Here is a 25,407-nt window from a genome sequence, read left to right as displayed (position 1 = left end):
TTCCTGAAACAAATTCAATGCAAAAATAAAATTCTGGCCACTAGATGGAGCTGAAGAGACGGGCATTAATCTCTTACCGAAATTACGGGACATTTCATGCAGCGCACAGGAACGCTACTGACATTCGTGCGACGAATATCTCACAGAATAAACCTCACAGAGGTGTATAGAGAAAACCTTGAAGTCGTGCAGTTTGGGGTTTATATCCACTTCAGGGTTTAAAATATTTGTTGGCATGTATGTGTGTATATATTTAAATATGGTTGGGGGGGACATTGTATTTATTTTTCTTTTTAACAAATTTTTTATAAAAAAATATATATATAATATAAAATATATATAAAATGTCTCCCTAACCATATTTTATTAATTTATAATATATATATATAACATAAAAAAAAGTGTTAAAAAGCAAATATATATTTATTAAAATATGGTTAGGAGGACATTTTATTATTTTTTTAATTTAAATATATATATATATATATACACACACACACACATAAATTAAAAAATAATAAAATGTCCTCCTAACCATATTTTAATAAATATATATTTGCTTTTTAACACTTTTTTTTATGTTATATATATATATTATAAATAAAATATTATAAAATATAATTAATTTTTATATATATATATATATATATATATATATATATATATATATATATATATAATATATATATATATATATATATATATATATATATAATGTGTGTATGTGTGTGTGTGTATGTATGTGTGTATAATTAATTAAATATAATTAAAATATATATATATATAAAAATATAAATAAAATAATTTAAATACAGTTATATTATTTTATATATATATATATATATATATATATATATATATATATATATATATATATATATATATATATATATATATATAAAAAAATATTATAAAATATAATTAAAAATATATATATATATATATATATATATATATATATATATATATATATATATATATATATATATATATATATATAAATATATATATATAAATATATATATTTTTAATTATATTTTATAATATTTTATTTATAATATATATATATAATCATAAAAAAAAGTGTTAGTGCCAGTTATGTTCACAAGCCATATCTTAATTAAAGGAAGGGGGTGTTCATCAGATTTGCAGAAAAGTCCCCTATCTTAGTTGCCAACATTACTGGGTCTCTGTGATTCTCTATACAATGCAGGCAGATCATGGCTGGTGGGAGGGGCAGGCGGGGGGCTGTACATCGCTTCCTGAAATCATCCCAGCCCCCCCCCCCCCCCCCCCCCCCCCCGGACTCAGTTCTCCTCTCCAGAACCCTCATTCCTGATGCAAGCAGTGGGAGGAGCTATGAAAAATGTTTTAAATGCCCTTTGATGGGTGGAGTCAGTCTGGAGAAGTGGGTGTTCCTAGGCAGGCTGTATTTGCATAGGTAACGCCCACATGTGAGGCTATGATTGAAGGGCTGACCTCCAATTAATGAAAGGGGTGGGGCCAGGGGCAGGAATACATAATGTTGGACGTCCTCCAGCCAGGAAATGGGGCGGGGCTCTTATCTGATTTGCTGCGGCTTCTAATGCACATGGTGAGGAGCTCACAGTGTGCAGGATATCGGAGGAAGCCGTTTCAGTCCAGGAGAGGAGGCGGTACAACAAGACTGAAGGGGGGGGGGGCGGAGTTCTCCTTTAAACTGTTGCAGTAGAATGGGATTGGGGGGGGGTACTTTCTTTTCCCGGAATTGCGTCCCGGCGCGATCCTCCGGCAGAGCCGCCAGTCTCCGCTCGTCCTCTAGGGGTGACATTTCCCGGTGTGAATTCCTCGCCTGCGCTCCGGGCCGCGTGTTCTGGACGCCTCGGTGGCCCAGGAATTCGATGCTTTTACTGGCAGTCAGCTGCAGAGCCGCAGCCAAAGTCTCTCTCTGGCCCGCTGCAGCATTCCTTCATATCTGACACAATGGAGCCCAACCAAGAAATCCGACATTCTTCATTTCATCGCCGCGGCCGCCGTCTCCTCTACCTAATAAGGGCAAAAAAAAGATTAACTCCTCGCCGCGATGTGACCGCGATAAACCACCCGAGAGATTCGTCCTCCCAGGAACTGGCAGAGTCCCGGGGGGGGGGGGGGGGGCACCTGTCACTGTGTGAGGGGGAGGGAGCGGGAGCAGGTGGTTCCTATTAGAGTGTAAGCTCCTCTGTACAGAGACTGATGTGACTGTGGGGGGAGGGGACATTAGAGTGTAAGCTCCTCTGTACAGAGACTGATGTGATGTGAGGGGGAGGGGACATTAGAGTGTAAGCTCCTCTGTACAGAGACTGATGTGATGTGGGGGGAGGGACATTAGAGTGTAAGCTCCTCTGTACAGAGACTGATGTGACTGTGGGGGGGGGGGGGACATTAGAGTGTAAGCTCCTCTGTACAGAGACTGATGTGACTGTGGGGGGAGGGGGCATTAGAGTGTAAGCTCCTCTGTACAGAGACTGATGTGATGTGGGGGGGGGAGGGGGCATTAGAGTGTAAGCTCCTCTGTACAGAGACTGATGTGATGTGGGGGAGGGGACATTAGAGTGTAAGCTCCTCTGTACAGAGACTGATGTGACTGTGGGGGGAGGGGGCATTAGAGTGTAAGCTCCTCTGTACAGAGACTGATGTGATGTGGGGGGGGGAGGGGGCATTAGAGTGTAAGCTCCTCTGTACAGAGACTGATGTGACTGTGGGGGGAGGGGACATTAGAGTGTAAGCTCCTCTGTACAGAGACTGATGTGATGTGGGGGGAGGGGACATTAGAGTGTAAGCTCCTCTGTACAGAGACTGATGTGACTGTGGGGGGGAGGGGACATTAGAGTGTAAGCTCCTCTGTACAGAGACCACCCATAGGGGGCGTAACTCTTTATTTATCCCGGAGCTCTTCAGTTTGTAATTGAAATGCATTCTGTAGAATTGTTACAATGTGATCCTGTAGAGAGGAAGTTGGGGAAAGTAGCGCCCACAATGATACATTGTAATCTTCAATAATATGAAATATAAATCGCTGTTACGGGAAGTGTCAGCACGCCGGTTGGCAGCCCCAAATTACAGCCCACAGGGTCTGAATTGCGGGGCGGTGAAATGCCTCAATGTTGTAATTAATAGACGGCGCGGCCGTTCGCGTTTCTTAAATCAACACGGTGATATAAATGGAGGTTTTGCGTTCTGCTCTCCGCTGATGTGCCGTGTTATTGCTGGACGCCGCCGCTGTGATAGAATAATAACCATTTCCATTTCCCCCGCTATCCCCCGCTATCCCCCACCATCCCCCACTATCCCCCACCATCCCCGCTATCCTCCACCATCCCCCGCCATCCCCCACCATGCCCCGCTATCCCCCACCATCCCCCGCCATCCCCCACCATCCCCGCTATCCCCCACCATCCCCGCCATCCCCCACCATGCCCCGCTATCCCCCGCCATCCCCCACCATCCCCCGCCATCCGCCGCTATCCCCCACCATCCCCCGCCATCCCCCGCCGTCCCCCGCCATCCCCCACCATCCCCGCCGTCCCCCGCCATCCCCCACCATCCCCCGCCATCCCCCGCCATCCCCCACCATCCCCGCCATCCCCCACCATCCCCGCCATCCCCCACCATGCCCCGCTATCCCCCACCGTCCCCCGCCATCCCCCACCATCCCCCACCATCCCCGCCATCCCCCACCATCCCCAGTCTTCCTCCGCTATCCCCCGCCATCCGCCGCTATCCCCAGTCTTCCCCCACCATCCCCCGCCATCCCCCGCCATCCCCGCTATCCCCCGCTATCCCCCACCATCCCTCGACATCCCCCACTATTCCCCACCATCCCCCGCTCGCCGTACTGTACGCCGCTGGCAGCGCCAAGGTCATCGGCTGTGATGGTCGGTGCGCTTATGTGCGATCTCAGGAATGTACAGGAGGGGAATATTCTGGGATCGCAGTGTGCGCCGACCTTGGGTACCAATCAGATTTGGCGGCTTCCAGCTTTTGTTTCATACAGAGCATCCAGAAAGTATTCACAGCGCTTCACTTTTTCCACATTTTTGTTATGTTACAGATTTATTCCAAAATGCATTAAATTCATTTTTTTTCCTCAAAATTCTACAAACAATCCCCCATAATGACAACGTGAAAGGGGCATAATAAGCAGGGGCGGGGACCATTTTCAGGGAAATAATAAGCAGGGGCAGGGGGTAATTTTCAGAGGCATAATAAGCAGGGGCGGGGACCATTTTCAGAGGCATAATAAGCAGGGGCGGGGGACCATTTTCAGGGAAATAATAAGCAGGGGCGGGGGTAATTTTCAGAGGCATAATAAGCAGGGGCAGGGGGTAATTTTCAGAGGCATAATAAGCGGGGGCGTGGACCATTTTCAGAGACATAAGCAGGGGCGGGGACCATTTTCAGAGGCTTAATAAGCAGGGGCGGGACCATTTTCAGGGGCATAATAAGCAGGGGTGGGGACCATTTTCAGGGGCATAATATGCGGGGGGGCGTTTTCAGGGGTATAATATGGGGGGACCATTTTCAGAGGCATAATAAGCGGGGGCGTGGACCATTTTCAGAGACATAAGCAGGGGCGGGGACCATTTTCAGAGGCTTAATAAGCAGGGGCGGGACCATTTTCAGGGGCATAATAAGCAGGGGTGGGGACCATTTTCAGGGAAATAATAAGCGGGGGCGGGGACCATTTTCAGAGGCATAATAAGCAGGGGCGGGGACCATTTTCAGAGGCATAATCGGGGGAAGGGACCATTTTCTGGGGACATAAGTGAGGGTGGGGACCATTTTCAGAGACATAATCGGGGGCAGGGACCATTTTTTTTGGGGGACATAAGTGGGGACGGAGACCATTTTCAGGGATATAATAAGTGGAGGCGGGGACAATTTTCAGGAGCATAATAAGCGGGGGCGGGGACCATTTCAGGGGCATAATATGCGGGGGGCCTTTTTCAGGGGCATAATATGTGGGGCCATTTTCAGGGGTATAATATGGGGGGGGGGGACCATTTTCAGAGGCATAATAAGCAGGGGCGGGGACCATTTTCTGGGGACATAAGTGAGGGTGGGGACCATTTTCAGGGGCATAATATGTGGGGCCATTTTCAGGGGTATAATATGGGGGGGGGGACCATTTTCAGGGGCATAATAAGCAGGGGGCAGGGACCATTTTTTTGGGGACGGAGACCATTTTCAGGGATATAATAAGTGGGGGCGGGACAATTTTCAGGAGCATAATAAGCGGGGGCGGGACCATTTCCAGGGGCATTAGTTAATAACCCAATCCTTTTTTTTTTTTCTCTCCAGCCCAGCGGGAAGGGGCCGCGGCTCCCCGAGGTGTACTGCGTCATCAGCCGGCTGGGATGCTTCGATCTTTTCTCCAAGGTGAGGCTTCATTTCAGAAAATAAATGGCCGTTCACATCTTCCCTTCTCCCGCCCGTCATCCTCGCCTGCCCGCGTCTTGTAGATACCGAGACCGACCACAAATCTTTCACAATGAGTACAGAACGGTCAGGTGACCTGTGTGGGCGGAGAAATGGCGCAGTGCGGTTTTTCAGCACCCTGCGGAAGTGTCTAGACAAAGGCGGGATGGTGCAGGGGATGCTTTTAGATGACAAACCCTGTACAGATTTATGAGGAGTAAAATTCCAGGAAATCCCCAGCTTATTCGTACCCTCGTTCCGCAGATCCCCTGCTCAGTAGTAACCTCCAGCTCTGCTTATCCCCCACTCAGTAGTAACCCCCAGCTCTGCTGATTCCCTGCTAAGTAGTAACCCCCAGCTCTCCTGATCCCCCACTCAGTAGTAACCCCCAGATCTGCTGATCCCCCCACCCAGTAGTAACCCCCAGATCTGTTGATCCACTGCTCAGTTATAACCCCCCACTTTGCTGATCCCCCACTTATGAGTAACCCCCAGCTCTGCTGATCCCCCACTCAGTAGTAACCCCCAGCTCTGCTTATTCCTTGTTCAGTAGTATCTCTAGCTTTGCTGATTCCCCACTTAGTAGTAACCCCAGTTCTGTTGATCCCCTGCTCAGTAGTAACCCCCAGCTCTGCGGATTCCCCACTCAGTAGTAACCCCCAGCTCTGCTGATTCCCCACTCAGTAGTAACCCCCAGCTCTGCTGATTCCCTGCTCAGTAGTATCTCCAGCTCTGCTGTTCTCCCCACTCAGTAGTAACCCCCAGCTGCCATAGTCTGAATGTTTTATTTTTCTTGCGGCAGATCCTGGACGAGGTGGAGAGGCGGAGGGGGATCTCGGCGGCTCTGGTCTATCCCTTTATGCGAAGTCTGATGGAATCTCCGTTTCCGGCTCCCGGGAAAACGATCCGAGTGAAGACGTTTCTGCCGGGTCACGGCAATGAGGTGCGGCACATTATACTCAGTAATAACCTCCAGCTCTGCTGATCCCCACTCAGTAGTAACCCCCAGCTCTGCTGATCCCCACTCAGTAATAACCTCCAGCTCTGCTGATCCCCACTCAGTAGTAACCCCCAGCTCTGCTGATCCCCACTCAGTAGTAACCCCCAGCTCTGCTGATCCCCACTCAGTAGTAACCCCCAGCTCTGCTGATCCCCACTCAGTAGTAACCCCCAGCTCTGCTGATTCACTGCTCTCATAGTTGCCAACATTTGTCCAGGGACACTTTGCAGCACAGCTATTAATTAATTACCACACTCACTTCCCCGAAGCTCCACCCACTACGCATAATCTTCGCCAGGCGAAGATTATGCGGAGTGGGTGGAGCTTCGGAGAAGTCAGTGTGGTAATTAATTAATAGCTTTGCTGCAAAGTGTCCCTGGAAATTTTTTAAAAATGTTGGCAACTATGTGCTCTGTAGTATCTCCAGCTCTGCTGACCCCCCCCCCCCCCCACTCAGTAGTAACTGAGTGTCACCCCGTGTGATCAATCAATGGCTTCAGTCGTCTTCTGTGTGTGATCCGGGTTTCCCGCTGACCAATGGAATGAATGAAAAATGCAGCTCCCATTCCCCACTTAGTAGTAACCCCCAGCCGAGGGGGAGGAGCAACAGCAGTGTCAACAAGTAAAGGGGGAGGGGCAACTGCAGTGTCGTCACGCTCAGGGGGAGGAGCAAATGCTGTGTCAAAAAGTCAAGGGGGAGGAGCAACTGTAGTATCAACATACCAAGGGGAGGGGGTAAGTGTGGTGTCAGCAAGCTGAGAGGTACGTGCAGTGTCAACATGTTTTAGGGAAGGATTAACTGCAGTGTCAACAATCTGAGGGGGAGGTGTAACTGCAGTGTCAAGCTGAATAAGAGGAGGGGCAACTGTAGTATCAACATACTAAGGGGAGGGGCAACTTCAGTATTAAACTGAATGGGAGGAGCAATGCAGTGTCAACAATCTGAGGGGGAGGTGTAACTGCAGTGTAAACAATCTGAGGGGGAGGTGTAACTGCAGTGTCAACAATCTGAGGGGGAGGTGTAACTGCCGTGTCAAGCTGAATAGGAGGGTGGGCAACTGTAGTATCAACATACTAAGGGGAGGGGCAACTGCAGTATTAAGCTGAGGGGGTGGAGCAATGCCGTATCAACAAGTTGAGGGGGAGGAGCAACTAGTGCCAACATACTAAGGGGAGGGGCAACTGTAGTGTCAGCAAGAGAATAGGAGGTACGTGTTTTAGGGAAGGAGTCACTGCAGTGTAAACAATGGGAGGTGACTGTATGGACTTTACATTTACTGGAGGACTTGATCGGGAATTGCCGCCATTATTGCTCCGTGGGCAGAAGTGCCGACAATCCCGCAGAACAAGCCGCTCCTTTAAGAGAAGCGGAGAACGTCGCGATATCTAAATACTGTATTTCGCTGTGAAGCCCCTCCCACTAAACATTCGGTGTGAAGCCCCTCCCACTAAACATTCGGTGCGAAGCCCCTCCCACTAAACATTCGGTGCGAAGCCCCTCCCACCAAACATTCGGTGCGAAGCCCCTCCCACTAAACATTTGGTGCGAAGCCCCTCCCACTAAACATTTGGTGCGAAGCCCCTCCCACTAAACAATCGGTGTGAAGCCCCTCCCACTAAACATTCGGTGCAAAGCCCCTCCCACTAAACATTCGGTGCGAAGCCCCTCCCACTAAACATTCGGTGCAAAGCCCCTCCCACCAAACATTCAGTGTGAAGCCCCTCCCACTAAACATTTGGTGCAAAGCCCCTCCCACTAAACATTCGGTGCTACGCCCCTCCCACTAAACATTCGGTGCTACGCCCCTCCCACTAAACATTCGGTGCGAAGCCCCTCCCACTAAACATTCGGTGTGAAGCCCCTCCCACTAAACATTCGGTGCAAAGCCCCTCCCACTAAACATTCGGTGCAAAGCCCCTCCCACTAAACATTCGGTGCAAAGCCCCTCCCACTAAACATTTGGTGCAAAGCCCCTCCCACTAAACATTGGTTTTGAGGGAATGGTCGCTACGAAATCCGATGAGGAAATGATGATCACGCCGGAAAGTTGATGTGATTTTTGGTTGTCGTTGTTTTGGGTTGTCGTTGTTTCGGGTTGTCATTGTGGATTTCCCCTTTAATCCCCCTGTGCAGGTCATCGAGCTGCGCCGGCCCATGGACTCCCGCCTGGAGCACGTCGACTTTGAATGTCTCTTCACGTGTCTCAGCGTCCGACAGATCATCCGGATATTCGCCTCGCTGCTCCTGGAGAGGCGGGTCATCTTCGTGGCGGACAAGCTGAGGTAACCATTGGCTAGAATGGCATTTTAATATTTGCATAGCTCCGCCCAGTGCTTGCATCGGGACTGAGGAGTACTAGAGCCGGGGGCTGGCCCCTCCCACCAGCCATGATCTGCCTGCATTGCATAGAGAAGCCCAGAGACCCGGCGATGATGTCACTGGGACACAAAAAAGGAAAACTTTATTTAAATCTTTTTAGCAGGTTGATGAGCCAAGGAAGGGAAAACATTAGCAAAATAAACGTCAGTTTTTCTATATACCCGTGTAGCCAGTGTGCTCGCCGGGGTCACATGTCCGAGAAATGAGCTCTGAGGTGTCTGAGCCCCGTGATTGGTGGAGATTAGAATATGACTGCGAGCATTGTCCCGGGACGACTACGCTTTACCCTTTGACCTCATTGGGAATTAGACTTTTTGGAGGGGCATTAATCCCAGCGCCATGTCTATTCTTTTTACGGCGCCTCCTGCTGTGTCACAATAGCGGCGGAGTGCTTAGAGCCAACGCGAGGGGTAAAGACAACAGTTTTCATTGGCAGGCGGAATCCTCTGGAATCTCTGCAGCAGCGAGAGACGAGGAATGTTTAGAGGAGTCGGTGACCCCGTCCCATGGAGAGCGTCCCGATCCGAAAATAAACATCACGCCGATCATCAACTCATCCGAGTTCCCGAATTCTGAGAGCGACGGAGCGCGACGTCATCTGGGGCCCGATCCTCGTATGGGGCCCGATCCTCGTATGGGACCCGATCCTCATATGGGGCCTGATCCTCGTATGGGGCCCGATCCTCGTATGGGGCCCGATCCTCGTATGGGGCCCGATCCTCGTATGGGGCCCGATCCTCGTATGGGGCCCGATCCTCATATGGGGCCCGATCCTCGTCTCCTTTCCTCTTCTCTGTGTCCTCCTTCCCCTTCCTTTCCCCTCTTCCCATTACACTTCCTCTCCTTTCTCAGATTTCTTCCTTTTCTCTTTCTTCCCTTTTTTTTTCCTCCCCTCACTTTTTCTTTTCTTTTATCTTCTTCACCCCTCCCTTTCCCCCTCCCTTTCCCCCTCCCTTACCTTTCTCCTCATTTCTTACTTCCTTCCCCTCTGTTCCCCTTTCTTTGATCTTCACCCTTTTTCTTTCTTTCTTTTATTCCCCTTTTGTTTCCTCTTTATGTTCACTATTTCCTTTTATTTTTTCCTCACCCTTGTCTTCTTGTGTTATATTTTTCCTCCTAATTTCTCATCTTCCTTTCCCTTTTCCTCTGTTTTCATTTCTCTTCATCCTTTTGCTTTCCTTTCTCATTGGAGTTTTCTACTCCACCTTTCCCTTTCTTTGCTCTTATTTCTTTCCCTTGATTGGCCCTCACCCTTCCCTCACCCTTCCCTCACCCTTCCCTTTCTGCTTCGTATTTCCCTGTCCTTTCCATTTCCCATTATCGACTGTTTTTTTTCTTTTCACCCTTTCTCTTATCTCCCTACTTTCCCTTACTTTTCTCCTAACCCCCCTCTTTCCCTCCTCTTTTTTTTCTTTCTTTTCTGCTTCTTTTTCCTTACCTCCCTTTCCTTTATCCTCAGCGTTTTGTTTACCTTTCTCCTTTGCCTTTCCATTATCCTCTTCCTTTCTCATTACCCCTTCCCTCCTTTCTTGCCTGCTCCCCCTTCTTTTATTTTACTTTTCCTTTATTCTCTTACTTTCATTTGACTCGTCACCCTTTTGTTTCCCTGTCCTTTCTATTTTTCCTCGTCGTGCATTGTCTTTTTGCTCTTCCTTTACACTTTCTTTCTTGTTTTCCTTCCCCTTTTTTCTCTTTCTTTCCTGTAGCCTTTTTCTAACCCATTCCTTCCTTTCCCTTTCCTTTATCCCTCTCCTTATCATTTTACTCTTCCTTTCCCCCTATTTTTTCCTCTTCCTTCTTTCCCTTTATTGACTCCTCATCCTTCCCTTTCTGCTCACAATTTCCTTTTCCTTTTCCCATTTTTTTTTTTTTTTTTTACTTCCCGCTTTCTTTCTCTCTTTATACTTTCCGTTATCCCCACCCTTTCCCTTTACTTTCTCCTGACCCCTTCTTTCCTTCTATTCCCTTTCCTTTCTCTTCACTTCACTTCCTTTCTCCTTCTTTTTTTCCTTCCCCTTCTTGTTGCCGTTTCCTTATCTTTCTACTCTACTTTTTTTTCCTTTCCTTTTTTTCTCCTCTTTCTTTCCCTTTTTTATCAACTCCTCACCCTTTTGCTTTCCTTTTCACTCAATATTTCCCTTTTCTTTTATTCTTCCTTTTATTTTCTCCTCGCCCTTCTTTTGTCCTCGGCTTTTCCTGCACTATTCCTGTTGTTTTCTCCTCACCCTTTCACATACTCTTCTTTTTTGTCATCCTTTTACCTCCCCTTCTCTCTGCCCCTTCCCTTTATCTTCTTCCTTCCCTCTATCCTCCTCCTCATCTTTCCTTTCATTCCCTCTCCTCATTCCTCTCCTCTCCTCCATTCCTCTCCTCCATTCCTCTCCTCTCCTCCTTTCCTCTCTACATTCCTCTCCTTATTCCATTCCTCTCTGCTCCTCATTTCTCTCCTCTCCTCCATTCCTCTCCTCATTCCTCTCCTCCATTCCTCTCCTCTCCTCCATTTCTCTCCTCGCCTCTTCTCATTCCTCTCCTTATTCCATTCCTCTCCTCTCCTCCATTCCTCTCCTCTCCTCCATTCCTCTCCTCATTCCTCTCCTCTCCTTATTCCATTGCTCTCCTCATTCCTCTCCTCATTCCACTCCTCTCCTCATTCCTCTCCTCCATTCCTCTCCTCTCCTCCATTCCTCTCCTCTCCTCCATTCCTCTCCTCATTCCTCTCCTCTCCGCTCCTCATTCCATTCCTCTCCTCATTCTTTTTCTCTCCTCATTCTATTTCTCCTCTCCTCATTTCTCTTTTCTCCTCTCCTCATTCCGTTCCTCTCCTTCATTCCTCTCCTCATTCCCTCTCCTCTCCTCCATTCCTCTCCTCTTCCTATACATCTCTCCTCCTCTCTCCCCCCAGTCTGTCTCACACATCCATCTTGTACACTGCAGACCTCTACAGATGGCGGGGGAGGGGGAGATGTGACTCACTGACTGGGCCTGTATAATTCTATATGATGATGTTATTTTTAGTGAGGTCTCTGCAGAGACGGCTCAGTCTGTGGATCGTCTGTGGATGGAGTGATGGTCCTATGGACTCCATACATTGACCTCCCCTCCCCCCCGCCCCTCCTGGCACAGCGGGTCACTGTATTCCGGGATCACTGCAGACACAGAGCGTGGGAACCGAGGATCGCACAAAGACATCACTGATTACCGTCCCTGCCTGAGACCAGCACTGAGCAGCATGGACTCCTCTCAGACATGGACTCCTCTCTGCTCTCAGACATGGACTCCTCTCTCTGCTCTCAGACATGGACTCCTCTCTCTGCTCTCAGACATGGACTCTTCTCTCTGCTCTCAGACATGGGACTCCTCTCTCTGCTCTCAGACATGGACTCCTCTCTCTGCTCTCAGACATGGACTCCTCTCTCTGCTCTCAGACATGGACTCTTCTCTCTCTCTGCTCTCAGACATGGGACTCCTCTCTCTGCTCTCAGACATGGACTCCTCTCTCTCTCTCTGCTCTCAGACATGGACTCCTCTCTCTCTCTCTGCTCTCAGACATGGACTCCTCTCTCTGCTCTCAGACATGGGCTCCTCTCTCTGCTCTCAGAAATGGACTCCTCTCTCTGCTCTCAGACATGGACTCCTCTCTCTGCTCTCAGACATGGGCTCCTCTCTCTGCTCTCAGACATGGGCTCCTCTCTGTGCTCTCAGACATGGACTCCTCTCTGTGCTCTCAGACATGGACTCCTCTCTGTGCTCTCAGACATGGACTCCTCTCTGTGCTCTCAGACATGGACTCCTCTCTGTGCTCTCAGACATGGACTCCTCTCTGTGCTCTCAGACATGGACTCCTCTCTGTGCTCTCAGACATGGACTCCTCTCTGTGCTCTCAGACATGGACTCCTCTCTGTGCTCTCAGACATGGACTCCTCTCTGTGCTCTCAGACATGGACTCCTCTCTGTGCTCTCAGACATGGACTCCTCTCTCTGCTCTCAGACATGGACTCCTCTCTGTGCTCTCAGACATGGACTCCCCTCTCTGCTCTCAGACATGGGACTCCTCTCTCTGCTCTCAGACATGGACTCCTCTCTGCTCTCAGACATGGACTCCTCTCTGCTCTCAGACATGGGACTCCTCTCTCTGCTCTCAGACATGGGACTCCTCTCTCTGCTCTCAGACATGGGACTCCTCTCTCTGCTCTCAGACATGGGACTCCTCTCTCTGCTCTCAGACATGGGACTCCTCTCTCTGCTCTCAGACATGGGACTCCTCTCTCTGCTCTCAGACATGGGACTCCTCTCTGCTCTCAGACATGGGCTCCTCTCTCTGCTCTCAGACATGGGCTCCTCTCTCTGCTCTCAGACATGGGCTCCTCTCTCTGCTCTCAGACATGGACTCCTCTCTCTGCTCTCAGACATGGACTCCTCTCTCTGCTCTCAGACATGGACTCCTCTCTGTGCTCTCAGACATGGACTCCTCTCTGTGCTCTCAGACATGGACTCCTCTCTGTGCTCTCAGACATGGACTCCTCTCTGTGCTCTCAGACATGGGACTCCTCTCTCTGCTCTCAGACATGGACTCCTCTCTCTGCTCTCAGACATGGGACTCCTCTCTGTGCTCTCAGACACGGACTCCTCTCTCTGCTCTCAGACATGGGACTCCTCTCTCTGCTCTCAGACATGGGACTCCTCTCTCTGCTCTCAGACATGGACTCCTCTCTCTGCTCTCAGACATGGACTCCTCTCTCTGCTCTCAGACATGGGACTCCTCTCTCTGCTCTCAGACATGGGACTCCTCTCTCTCTGCTCTCAGACATGGGACTCCTCTCTCTGCTCTCAGACATGGGACTCCTCTCTCTGCTCTCAGACACGGACTCCTCTCTCTGCTCTCAGACACGGACTCCTCTCTCTGCTCTCAGATATGGGACTCCTCTCTCACTGCTCTCAGACATGGACTCCTCTCTCTCTGCTCTCAGACATGGACTCCTCTCTGTGCTCTCAGACATGGGACTCCTCTCTCTCTGCTCTCAGACATGGGACTCCTCTCTCTGCTCTCAGACATGGGACTCCTCTCTGTGCTCTCAGACATGGGACTCCTCTCTGTGCTCTCAGACATGGGACTCCTCTCTCTCTGCTCTCAGACATGGGACTCCTCTCTCTCTGCTCTCAGACATGGGACTCCTCTCTCTGCTCTCAGACATGGGACTCCTCTCTGTGCTCTCAGACATGGACTCCTCTCTGTGCTCTCAGACATGGACTCCTCTCTGTGCTCTCAGACATGGACTCCTCTCTCTGCTCTCAGACATGGGACTCCTCTCTCTGCTCTCAGACATGGGACTCCTCTCTGCTCTCAGACATGGGACTCCTCTCTCTGCTCTCAGACATGGGACTCCTCTCTCTGCTCTCAGACATGGGACTCCTCTCTCTGCTCTCAGACACGGACTCCTCTCTCTGCTCTCAGACACGGACTCCTCTCTCTGCTCTCAGATATGGGACTCCTCTCTCACTGCTCTCAGACATGGACTCCTCTCTCTCTGCTCTCAGACATGGACTCCTCTCTGTGCTCTCAGACATGGGACTCCTCTCTCTCTGCTCTCAGACATGGGACTCCTCTCTCTGCTCTCAGACATGGGACTCCTCTCTGTGCTCTCAGACATGGGACTCCTCTCTGTGCTCTCAGACATGGGACTCCTCTCTCTCTGCTCTCAGACATGGGACTCCTCTCTCTCTGCTCTCAGACATGGGACTCCTCTCTCTGCTCTCAGACATGGGACTCCTCTCTGTGCTCTCAGACATGGACTCCTCTCTGTGCTCTCAGACATGGACTCCTCTCTGTGCTCTCAGACATGGACTCCTCTCTCTGCTCTCAGACATGGGACTCCTCTCTCTGCTCTCAGACATGGGACTCCTCTCTGCTCTCAGACATGGGACTCCTCTCTCTGCTCTCAGACATGGGACTCCTCTCTCTGCTCTCAGACATGGGACTCCTCTCTCTGCTCTCAGACATAGGACTCCTCTCTCTTCTCTCAGACATGGACTCCTCTCTCTGCTCTCAGACATGAGCTCCTCTCTCTCTCTGCTCTCAGACATGGGACTCCTCTCTCTGCTCTCAGACATGGACTCCTCTCTCTGCTCTCAGACATGGACTCCTCTCTCTGCTCTCAGACATGGGACTCCTCTCTCTCTGCTCTCAGACATGGACTCCTCTCTCTGCTCTCAGACATGGACTCCTCTCTCTGCTCTCAGACATGGACTCCTCTCTCTGCTCTCAGACATGGGACTCCTCTCTCTGCTCTCAGACATGGGACTCCTCTCTGTGCTCTCAGACATGGGACTCCTCTCTGTGCTCTCAGACATGGGACTCCTCTCTCTCTGCTCTCAGACATGGGACTCCTCTCTCTCTGCTCTCAGACATGGGACTCCTCTCTGTGCTCTCAGACATGGACTCCTCTCTGTGCTCTCAGACATGGACTCCTCTCTGTGCTCTCAGACATGGACTCCTCTCTGTGCTCTCAGACATGGACTCCTCTCTGTGCTCTCAGACATGGACTCCTCTCTGTGCTCTCAGACATGGACTCCTCTCTCTGCTCTCAGACATGGACTCCTCTCTCTGCTCTCAGACATGGACTCCTCTCTGTGCTCTCAGACATGGACTCCCCTCTCTGCTCTCAGACATGGGACTCCTCTCTCTGCTCTCAGACATGGACTCCTCTCTGCTCTCAGACATGGACTCCTCTCTGCTCTCAGACATGGGACTCCTCTCTCTGCTCTCAGACATGGGCTCCTCTCTCTGCTCTCAGACATGGACTCCTCTCTGCTCTCAGACATGGACTCCTCTCTCTGCTCTCAGACATGGACTCCTCTCTCTGCTCTCAGACATGGACTCCTCTCTGTGCTCTCAGACATGGACTCCCCTCTCTGCTCTCAGACATGGGACTCCTCTCTGTGCTCTCAGACATGGACTCCCCTCTCTGCTCTCAGACATGGACTCCTCTCTGCTCTCAGACATGGGACTCCTCTCTGCTCTCAGACATGGGCTCCTCTCTCTGCTCTCAGACATGGACTCCTCTCTGCTCTCAGACATGGACTCCTCTCTCTGCTCTCAGACATGGACTCTTCTCTCTGCTCTCAGACATGGACTCCTCTCTGCTCTCAGACATGGACTCCTCTCTCTGCTCTCAGACATGGACTCCTCTCTCTGCTCTCAGACATGGACTCCTCTCTCTGCTCTCAGACATGGACTCCTCTCTCTGCTCTCAGACATGGACTCCTCTCTCTGCTCTCAGACATGGACTCCTCTCTCTCTCTCTGCTCTCAGACATGGACTCCTCTCTCTCTCTCTGCTCTCAGACATGGACTCCTCTCTCTGCTCTCAGACATGGGCTCCTCTCTCTGCTCTCAGACATGGACTCCTCTCTCTGCTCTCAGACATGGACTCCTCTCTCTGCTCTCAGACATGGACTCCTCTCTCTGCTCTCAGACATGGACTCCTCTCTCTGCTCTCAGACATGGACTCCTCTCTCTGCTCTCAGACATGGACTCCTCTCTCTGCTCTCAGACATGGACTCCTCTCTCTGCTCTCAGACATGGACTCCTCTCTCTGCTCTCAGACATGGACTCCTCTCTCTGCTCTCAGACATGGACTCCTCTCTCTGCTCTCAGACATGGACTCCTCTCTCTGCTCTCAGACATGGACTCCTCTCTCTGCTCTCAGACATGGACTCCTCTCTCTGCTCTCAGACATGGACTCCTCTCTCTGCTCTCAGACATGGACTCTTCTCTCTCTCTGCTCTCAGACATGGGACTCCTCTCTCTGCTCTCAGACATGGACTCCTCTCTCTCTCTCTCTGCTCTCAGACATGGACTCCTCTCTCTCTCTCTCTGCTCTCAGACATGGGCTCCTCTCTCTGCTCTCAGACATGGACTCCTCTCTGTGCTCTCAGACATGGGCTCCTCTCTCTGCTCTCAGACATGGACTCCTCTCTCTGCTCTCAGACATGGACTCCTCTCTGTGCTCTCAGACATGGACTCCTCTCTGTGCTCTCAGACATGGACTCCTCTCTGTGCTCTCAGACATGGGACTCCTCTCTCTGCTCTCAGACATGGGACTCCTCTCTCTGCTCTCAGACATGGGACTCCTCTCTGTGCTCTCAGACATGGGACTCCTCTCTGTGCTCTCAGACATGGGACTCCTCTCTCTCTGCTCTCAGACATGGGACTCCTCTCTCTCTGCTCTCAGACATGGGACTCCTCTCTCTGCTCTCAGACATGGGACTCCTCTCTGTGCTCTCAGACATGGACTCCTCTCTGTGCTCTCAGACATGGACTCCTCTCTGTGCTCTCAGACATGGACTCCTCTCTGTGCTCTCAGACATGGACTCCTCTCTGTGCTCTCAGACATGGACTCCTCTCTGTGCTCTCAGACATGGACTCCTCTCTGTGCTCTCAGACATGGACTCCTCTCTGTGCTCTCAGACATGGACTCCTCTCTGTGCTCTCAGACATGGACTCCTCTCTGTGCTCTCAGACATGGACTCCTCTCTGTGCTCTCAGACATGGACTCCTCTCTCTGCTCTCAGACATGGACTCCTCTCTGTGCACATGGACTCCTCTCTCTGCTCTCAGACATGGACTCCTCTCTCTGCTCTCAGACATGGACTCCTCTCTGTGCTCTCAGACATGGACTCCCCTCTCTGCTCTCAGACATGGGACTCCTCTCTCTGCTCTCAGACATGGACTCCTCTCTGCTCTCAGACATGGACTCCTCTCTCTGCTCTCAGACATGGGACTCCTCTCTCTGCTCTCAGACATGGGACTCCTCTCTCTGCTCTCAGACATGGGACTCCTCTCTCTGCTCTCAGACATGGGACTCCTCTCTGCTCTCAGACATGGGCTCCTCTCTCTGCTCTCAGACATGGGCTCCTCTCTCTGCTCTCAGACATGGGCTCCTCTCTCTGCTCTCAGACATGGACTCCTCTCTCTGCTCTCAGACATGGACTCCTCTCTCTGCTCTCAGACATGGACTCCTCTCTGTGCTCTCAGACATGGACTCCTCTCTGTGCTCTCAGACATGGACTCCTCTCTGTGCTCTCAGACATGGACTCCTCTCTGTGCTCTCAGACATGGACTCCTCTCTCTGCTCTCAGACATGGACTCCTCTCTCTGCTCTCAGACATGGGACTCCTCTCTCTGCTCTCAGACATGTGACTCCTCTCTCTGCTCTCAGACATGGGACTCCTCTCTCTGCTCTCAGACATGGGACTCCTCTCTGCTCTCAGACATGGGACTCCTCTCTCTGCTCTCAGACATAGGACTCCTCTCTCTTCTCTCAGACATGGACTCCTCTCTCTGCTCTCAGACATGAGCTCCTCTCTCTCTGCTCTCAGACATGGGACTCCTCTCTCTGCTCTCAGACATGGACTCCTCTCTCTGCTCTCAGACATGGGACTCCTCTCTCTCTGCTCTCAGACATGGACTCCTCTCTCTGCTCTCAGACATGGACTCCTCTCTCTGCTCTCAGACATGGACTCCTCTCTCTGCTCTCAGACATGGGACTCCTCTCTCTGCTCTCAGACATGGGACTCCTCTCTCTGCTCTCAGACATGTGACTCCTCTCTCTGCTCTCAGACATGGACTCCTCTCTCTGCTCTCAGACATGGACTCCTCTCTCTTCTCTCAGACATGGACTCCTCTCTCTGCTCTCAGACATGAGCTCCTCTCTCTCTCTGCTCTCAGACATGGACTCCTCTCTCTGCTCTCAGACATGGGACTCCTCTCTCTCTCTGCTCTCAGACATGGGACTCCTCTCTCTCTCTGCTCTCAGACATGGGACTCCTCTCTCTCTCTGCTCTCAGACATGGACTCCTCTCTCTGCTCTCAGACATGGGACTCCTCTCTCTGCTCTCAGACATGGGACTCCTCTCTCTGCTCTCAGACATGGACTCCTCTCTCTGCTCTCAGACATGGACTCCTCTCTGCTCTCAGACATGGGACTCCTCTCTCTGCTCTCAGACATGGACTCCTCTCTCTGCTCTCAGACATGGACTCCTCTCTCTGCTCTCAGACATGGGACTCCTCTCTCTGCTCTCAGACATGGACTCCTCTCTCTGCTCTCAGACATGGACTCCTCTCTCTGCTCTCAGACATGGACTCCTCTCTCTGCTCTCAGACATGGACTCCTCTCTCTGCTCTCAGACACGGACTCCTCTCTCTGCTCTCAGACATGGGCTCCTCTCTCTGCTCTCAGACATGGGCTCCTCTCTCTGCTCTCAGACATGGGACTCCTCTCTCTGCTCTCAGACATGGGACTCCTCTCTCTGCTCTCAGACATGGGACTCCTCTCTCTGCTCTCAGACATGGGACTCCTCTCTCTGCTCTCAGACATGGACTCCTCTCTGTGCTCTCAGACGCAGAGCTTCTCTATATGGAAAGCAGATCAGAAGAGAGGGGAGTTCTTCCCAATGGGGACGGAGACAATAAAGGCCCGGCAGAGGATCCAACCCCCACGACACCCCACACAGATATCTGACTGTACACTTTAATAAGGACAGTTCTGCCTTTGTGAGCCGAGAGCGGCGATTATTCCGCAGCTGCACAATTATTATAGTTCATGAAAAGTTCAGTGTAAAGAAAGAATTCACTAATTCTAACAAATGACCCGATCGTTCTTTATAAACAAGCCGATCACACAGTGATGACTAAATAACATCAGAAGTCCGAGAAGAGCAAAAGCCGACATCTGATTGGCTGCTCTGAGCCTCTGGGGTATGAAAAGTATGCGCGTCGCCTTTTTCCATCTGCAGCTCCTCAGCCATGCTGCCACCTCCAGGCAGATGCGGGTATGACGCCTCAGTCCCACCGGGGTGCGCTGCAATCGCCGACCTCGGCTCTCTTGGTGTAACCGCAACCGCCATCGCTTCTCACCAAGGCCTGGAGCTTCAGAAAAAAACGTCACCTCGTTGTGCGGCGGGGTGAAGAGCAGCTGTCGGGATTCTCTCTGTCTGGATCTCATTCATTCAAAGAAAGATCAGAAGTCTATTGAGATATAAAAATGGAAACATTTTGTTTTTATATAAAATGCAAAAACAAAATCCATTTTATACAAATTGTACGAAAAACGAATTAATACATTTTATACCAAAACGAATTAATACATTTAATGCAAATTTGATATAAAAACAAATTGATGCATTGTATACCAATTTTATACTAAAACAAATGAACACATTTTATAAAAATGTTATACAAAAAACAAATAAATACAATTGATACAAAAAAATGAATACAATTTTATACAAATGCATACCTTTTTTTTGTTGTGGTTTATTTTTTTTTAATTGTACAAAATCAAATGAATACAATTTATATAAAAAAAAATATACATTTTATATAAAAACAAATGAATTCAAATGTTATTGAAAAACAAATTAACACATTTTTATAAAAACGTTGTACAGAAACCAAATAAATGCAATTGATACAAATTTTATACAAAAGCAAATGCATACCCTTTTTTTTTTTTTATTTCGTACAAAATCAAATGAATGCTATTTTTATGTATATAAAAAAAAATACATTTTATACCAATTTTGTATAAAATTGGTATAAAATGTATTCATTTTTTTTTATTTAAAAATAGCATTCATTTGATTTTTACAAAATAACAAAAAAGGTATGCATTTGCTTTTGTATAAAATTTGTATCAATTGTATTTATTTGGTTTCTGTATAACGTTTTTATAAAATGTGTTAATTTGTTTTTGTATAAAATGTTTTCATTTGTTTTTTGTATAAAAACAAAAAAATACAAATGTTCTACAAAAACAAATTAACACATTTTATAAAAATGTTATACAGAAACCAAATAAATACAATTGATACAAATTGTATACAAAAGCAAATGAATATATTTTATACAAATGTTATACAGAAACCAAAATTGATAGGTATGCATTTGCTTTTGTATAAACTTTTTATCAATTTGGGTTTCTGTATAACATTTGTATAAAATAAATTAATTTGTTTTTGTATAAAATTTGTATAAAAATTGTATTCATTTGATTTTGTACAAAATAAGCATTTGCTTTTGTATAAAATTTGTATCAATTGCATTTATTTGGTTTCTTTATAACATTTTTATAAAATGTGTTAATTTGTTTTTGTATAACATTTGTATTCATTTGTTTTTATACAAAAACAAATGAATACAGTTTATACCAATTTTATACAAAAACAAATTAACACATTTTATAAAAATGTTATAAAGAAACCAAATAAATGCAATTGATACAAATTGTATACAAAAGCAAATGCATACCTTTTTTTTTTTTTTGTACAAAATCAAATGGCTATAATTTTTTATACACATTTTGTAAGAAGACAAATGAATACAATTTTCTACAAATTTTATTAAAAAACAAATGAATATATTTTTTAAACAAATTTTCTACAAATGAATACAATTAATACTGATTTTTATTTAAAAACAAATCAATTTTCTACAAAAATGAATGCTTAAGGCCTTCTGCAATCTGCTGCCTTCAAACTAAACTTTTTTTTTAAAGCAAATCCACATTTTTTTTTATTATTTTATATATAAATATATACTGTATATCCTTGGAATATTTTTGCTTTTTTCAAATACCTGTGGGCGCCCTGATTTTCATGTTTATTTGCTGAATCTCCCCTACGGGGGTCTCCTGGGAGTTTATTAATCTATTGTGTGCAGGGATTAACTATTGCTTTGAATAATAATATTATTATTTTTATAATACAGGATTTATATAGCCTTTGCGCAGCACTTTAAAATAAGGTGAGACAGTACAGTTACAATACAATAAAGAAAGAGGGTTACAAGCTCATAAGAGCTTACAATCTAATGGGGAGGAGCAAGTGGTACAAAATGTAATCCCTGTGGGGGATGAGCTGATGGGTTGTTCAGTGGAGGCGGGATGGGCTTCTCTGAAGAGATGAGTTTTCAGGGATCTCCTAAAGGTGGACAGAGTTGGAGTCAGCCGGATGGATTGGGGTAGTGAGTTCTAGAGGATGGGAGAGGCTCTGGAGAAGTCCCGGAGACGAGCATGTGAGGAGGAGACGAGAGCTAGAAAATTATAATTAAACAACGTAGTAATAATTATGATAATAATGGGGTAGATTCAGGTACAGGCGCGCACTACTACGGAGGCGCAGCGTACCGTTTTTACGCTACGCCTCCGTAAATTACTTGAGCTACGCTTCATTCACGAAGCATTTGCTCTGTAATTTGCGGGGGCGTATCGTAAAAGTGGCCGGCGTAAGCGCGCATAATTTAAATGATCCCGTAGGGGGCGTGGATCATTTAAATTAGGCGCGTTCCCGCGCCGAACGTAGTGCGCATGCTCCGTCAGGAAACTTTCCCGACGTGCATTGCGGTAAATGACGTCACAAGGACGTCATTTGCTTCGACGGGAACGTAAATGGCGTCCAGCGCCATTCACGATCCACTTACGCAAACAACGCAAATTTCGAAAAACGCGACGCGGGAACGACATCCATACTTAGCATTGGCTGCGCCTCCTAATAGCAGGAGCAGCCTTACGACGGAAGCGCCGTACGCAAACGACGTAAAACTCGAACGCCGGGCGCGCGTACGTTTGTGAATCGGCGTGAGTATGCAATTTGCATACTCTACGCTGACCACTACGGGAACGCCACCTAGCGGCCAGCGTCAGAATGCAGCCTAAGATACAACGGCATAAGAGCCTTATGCCACGCATATCTTAGGCTAGAGTCGGCGTATCGAGCTTTCTGAATACAGAAAGTCGATACGCCGGCGCTACTTAGCAATTACGCTGCGTATCTATGGATACGCAGACGTAATTGCTACCTGAATCTACCCCAGTGTCTATAAAATAAAAGTGATTAGTAGAAAGTCGGATGTAGAGTCGGTGAAATGGTTTATATAATTATTGGTGACTCCGGTGTAACGCCACCTGTCCTTTTGTCTCCAGCACCCTGTCCAGCTGCTCTCATGCCGTGGTGGCCCTCCTGTACCCATTCTCATGGCAGCACACCTTCATCCCTGTCCTGCCCTCCTCCATGATCGACATCGTCTGCTGCCCAACCCCCTTCCTGGTTGGTCTCTTGTCCAGCTCGCTGCCCAAACTAAAGGAGCTGCCCGTGGAAGAGGTAAGTCGCGACCAAACCGCATTGAATGTTGAGCTAAATGCATATTCTCAGTTCCTTCTCACACCCGGTTCTGTCATTTTTGTGGAGGAGTCTAATGTGACAAAGATATGGAGGAAACAAAAAAGGGAACTCGAAGAGTAACCATTGGCCGGACCTTAGAGGCAGAGAATCAATGGAGAAAGTCGAATAAATAACAATATTTATTGAAAAAAGTAATCAGTGTTCAAAAGTTTAAAAATCATATAGAATGATACAGTTTGTACAGTGGGGCCTTGTGTGTCTACGCGTTTCACCGCAAGGCTTCTTCAGGACACGGTCAAGGTTCAGAGAGATAACAGTGAGAGAGAACGAGTCTCACTGTCTGGAATGAGAGATATTCGAATTACAAATCCGACAAAAAACACATACATTACATACACGTTCTCTCTCTGAACCTTGATCGCGTCCTGAAGAAGCCTTACGGTGAAACGCGTAGACGCACAAGGTTGGAAATGTGGAAACCCTCAGCGGTGAACGGGATCAGATGCCGACGCCTCGTTCTAAGGTAAGTATTTCATAATGTGCATACTAGCTCATTATGCTTTTGTCTTACAGATTTGTTTTTTACATTTTTTTGTTTGTTTTTTGTGCGGGTATACAACCACTTTAATTAACATTTGATGATCTCTAAATTATTAAGACAATCTTTTATAAAAGTCTCAGGGATGCCAGGATGGGTCTTGAAGGTCTATACTGACCACAAATGCATTTATTTTGCATTGATCTTTCTATATTATTATTAATATTATTAATAATAATAATAATAATAATATAAATAATAATAGCAACAAAGATAAAATAATAATAATAATATTATTATTTATTTATCTTTGTTGCTATTATTATTTCTAATAATAATAATACTAATAATAATAATAATAATAGAAATAATAATGGCAACAAAAATAAATAATAATAATAATTATATTAATAATATTATTATTTTTTTCTTTGTTGCTATTATTATTATTATTATTATTAATAATAATAATAATAATAATAATAGAAATAATAATAGCAACAAAGATAAATTAAAAATAATAATAATAATATTATTAATAATATTATTATTTATTTATCTTTGTTGCTATTATTATTTATATTAATAATAATAATAATAATAATAATAATAATAATAATAATAGAAATAATAATGGCAACAAAAATAAATAATAATAATTATATTAATAATATTATTTTTTTCTTTGTTGCTATTATTATTATTATTAATAATAATAATAATAATAATAATAATAATAGAAATAATAATAGCAACAAAGATAAATTAAAAATAATAATAATAATAATATTTATTATTAATATTATTTATTTATCATTGTTGCTATTATTATTTCTAATAATAGAAATAATAGCAACAAAGATAAATAAATAATATTATTATTAATAAAAATAATATTTATTATTAATAATAATATTTATTATTAATAATAATATTTATCTTTGTTGCTATTATTATTTCTATTAATAATAATAATAATAATAATAATAATAATAATAATAATAATAATAATATAAATAATTATAGCAACAAAGATAAATTAATAATAATATTATTATTATTAATAATAATAATAATAATAATATTTATTATTAATAATATTATTATTTATTTATCTTTTGTTGCTATTATTATTTCTATTATTATTGATACTTCAATAGATACATTTCATGTTTGGGTGTTTTTGTCTTTATTGTGAAAGCGGTTTTTTTTATATACAAAAATTCAGTACATTCTGATGAAAAAATTCCATTATTATTTTGATAATTGAAAAGATAAAATTGGAAATAAAAGAACAATATCGATTGGTAAAATTCCCAGAATATTTATTTGGTATCACTCTGACTCTTGTGTGGATGAATGGACAATGATGGCGGCTCTTGTCTCCTTCCTATAGGCACTGATGGTGAATCTCGGCTCGGATCGGTTTATTAGACAGGTACGTTTTCTGTTCTCTGACCGAACTTCATACAAAGTATCACCAGAACTGCGCCCCCCCGACACGCATTTCATCTCTCGCCAAACATACAAAAATTCTATTCCAACATTTTTTGCTGATGAAAAATAAATTCTAATGTGGAAGAAATGAGATTGTGTAATGGTGGTTGTGACGGGAGTCGCTTTGGGTGGGGGGGGGGCCCGTGGAACCCAGAATCCCTTGGAGAGGTTGGGAGACCCTTATTTCAGCCCCCAGGCCCCTCTTATGTATAAGTCACCCCGTGTCTATTGGGGGCACAGAGTGAGCGAAAAAAATGATGGACGGCCACTAATGGACATTGAGAATGTGGTTTGGATTACCGTATTTATCGGCGTATACCGCGCACTTTTTTTCCCCGTAAAATCAGGGGAAAATCGTGGGTGCGCGATATACGCC

At 46.4% G+C, this 25,407-nt stretch overlaps 1 protein-coding gene across 4 annotated transcripts in view; it reads left to right on the top strand.

Annotated features, from left to right (window-relative positions):
- DENND2B (DENN domain containing 2B) overlaps nucleotides 1-25,407 on the top strand; it is a 170,014-nt gene that overhangs the window by 130,455 nt on the left and 14,152 nt on the right. For all 4 annotated transcript variants that reach the window (XM_040327872.1, XM_040327873.1, XM_040327871.1 and 1 more), the window contains 5 exons: nucleotides 5,323-5,400; nucleotides 6,242-6,382; nucleotides 8,574-8,722; nucleotides 22,798-22,975; nucleotides 24,931-24,972. In XM_040327872.1, coding sequence (XP_040183806.1) covers nucleotides 5,323-5,400; nucleotides 6,242-6,382; nucleotides 8,574-8,722; nucleotides 22,798-22,975; nucleotides 24,931-24,972 — 588 coding nt within the window. The remainder of the gene's footprint in view (nucleotides 1-5,322; nucleotides 5,401-6,241; nucleotides 6,383-8,573; nucleotides 8,723-22,797; nucleotides 22,976-24,930; nucleotides 24,973-25,407) is intronic.

The sequence above is a fragment of the Rana temporaria genome, chromosome 11, assembly GCF_905171775.1.
Source record: "Rana temporaria chromosome 11, aRanTem1.1, whole genome shotgun sequence".
In the NCBI taxonomy this organism is placed as follows: domain Eukaryota; kingdom Metazoa; phylum Chordata; class Amphibia; order Anura; family Ranidae; genus Rana; species Rana temporaria.
Note: the sequence above shows the minus strand (reverse complement) of the source record. Positions and strands in the feature narration are given on the sequence as shown.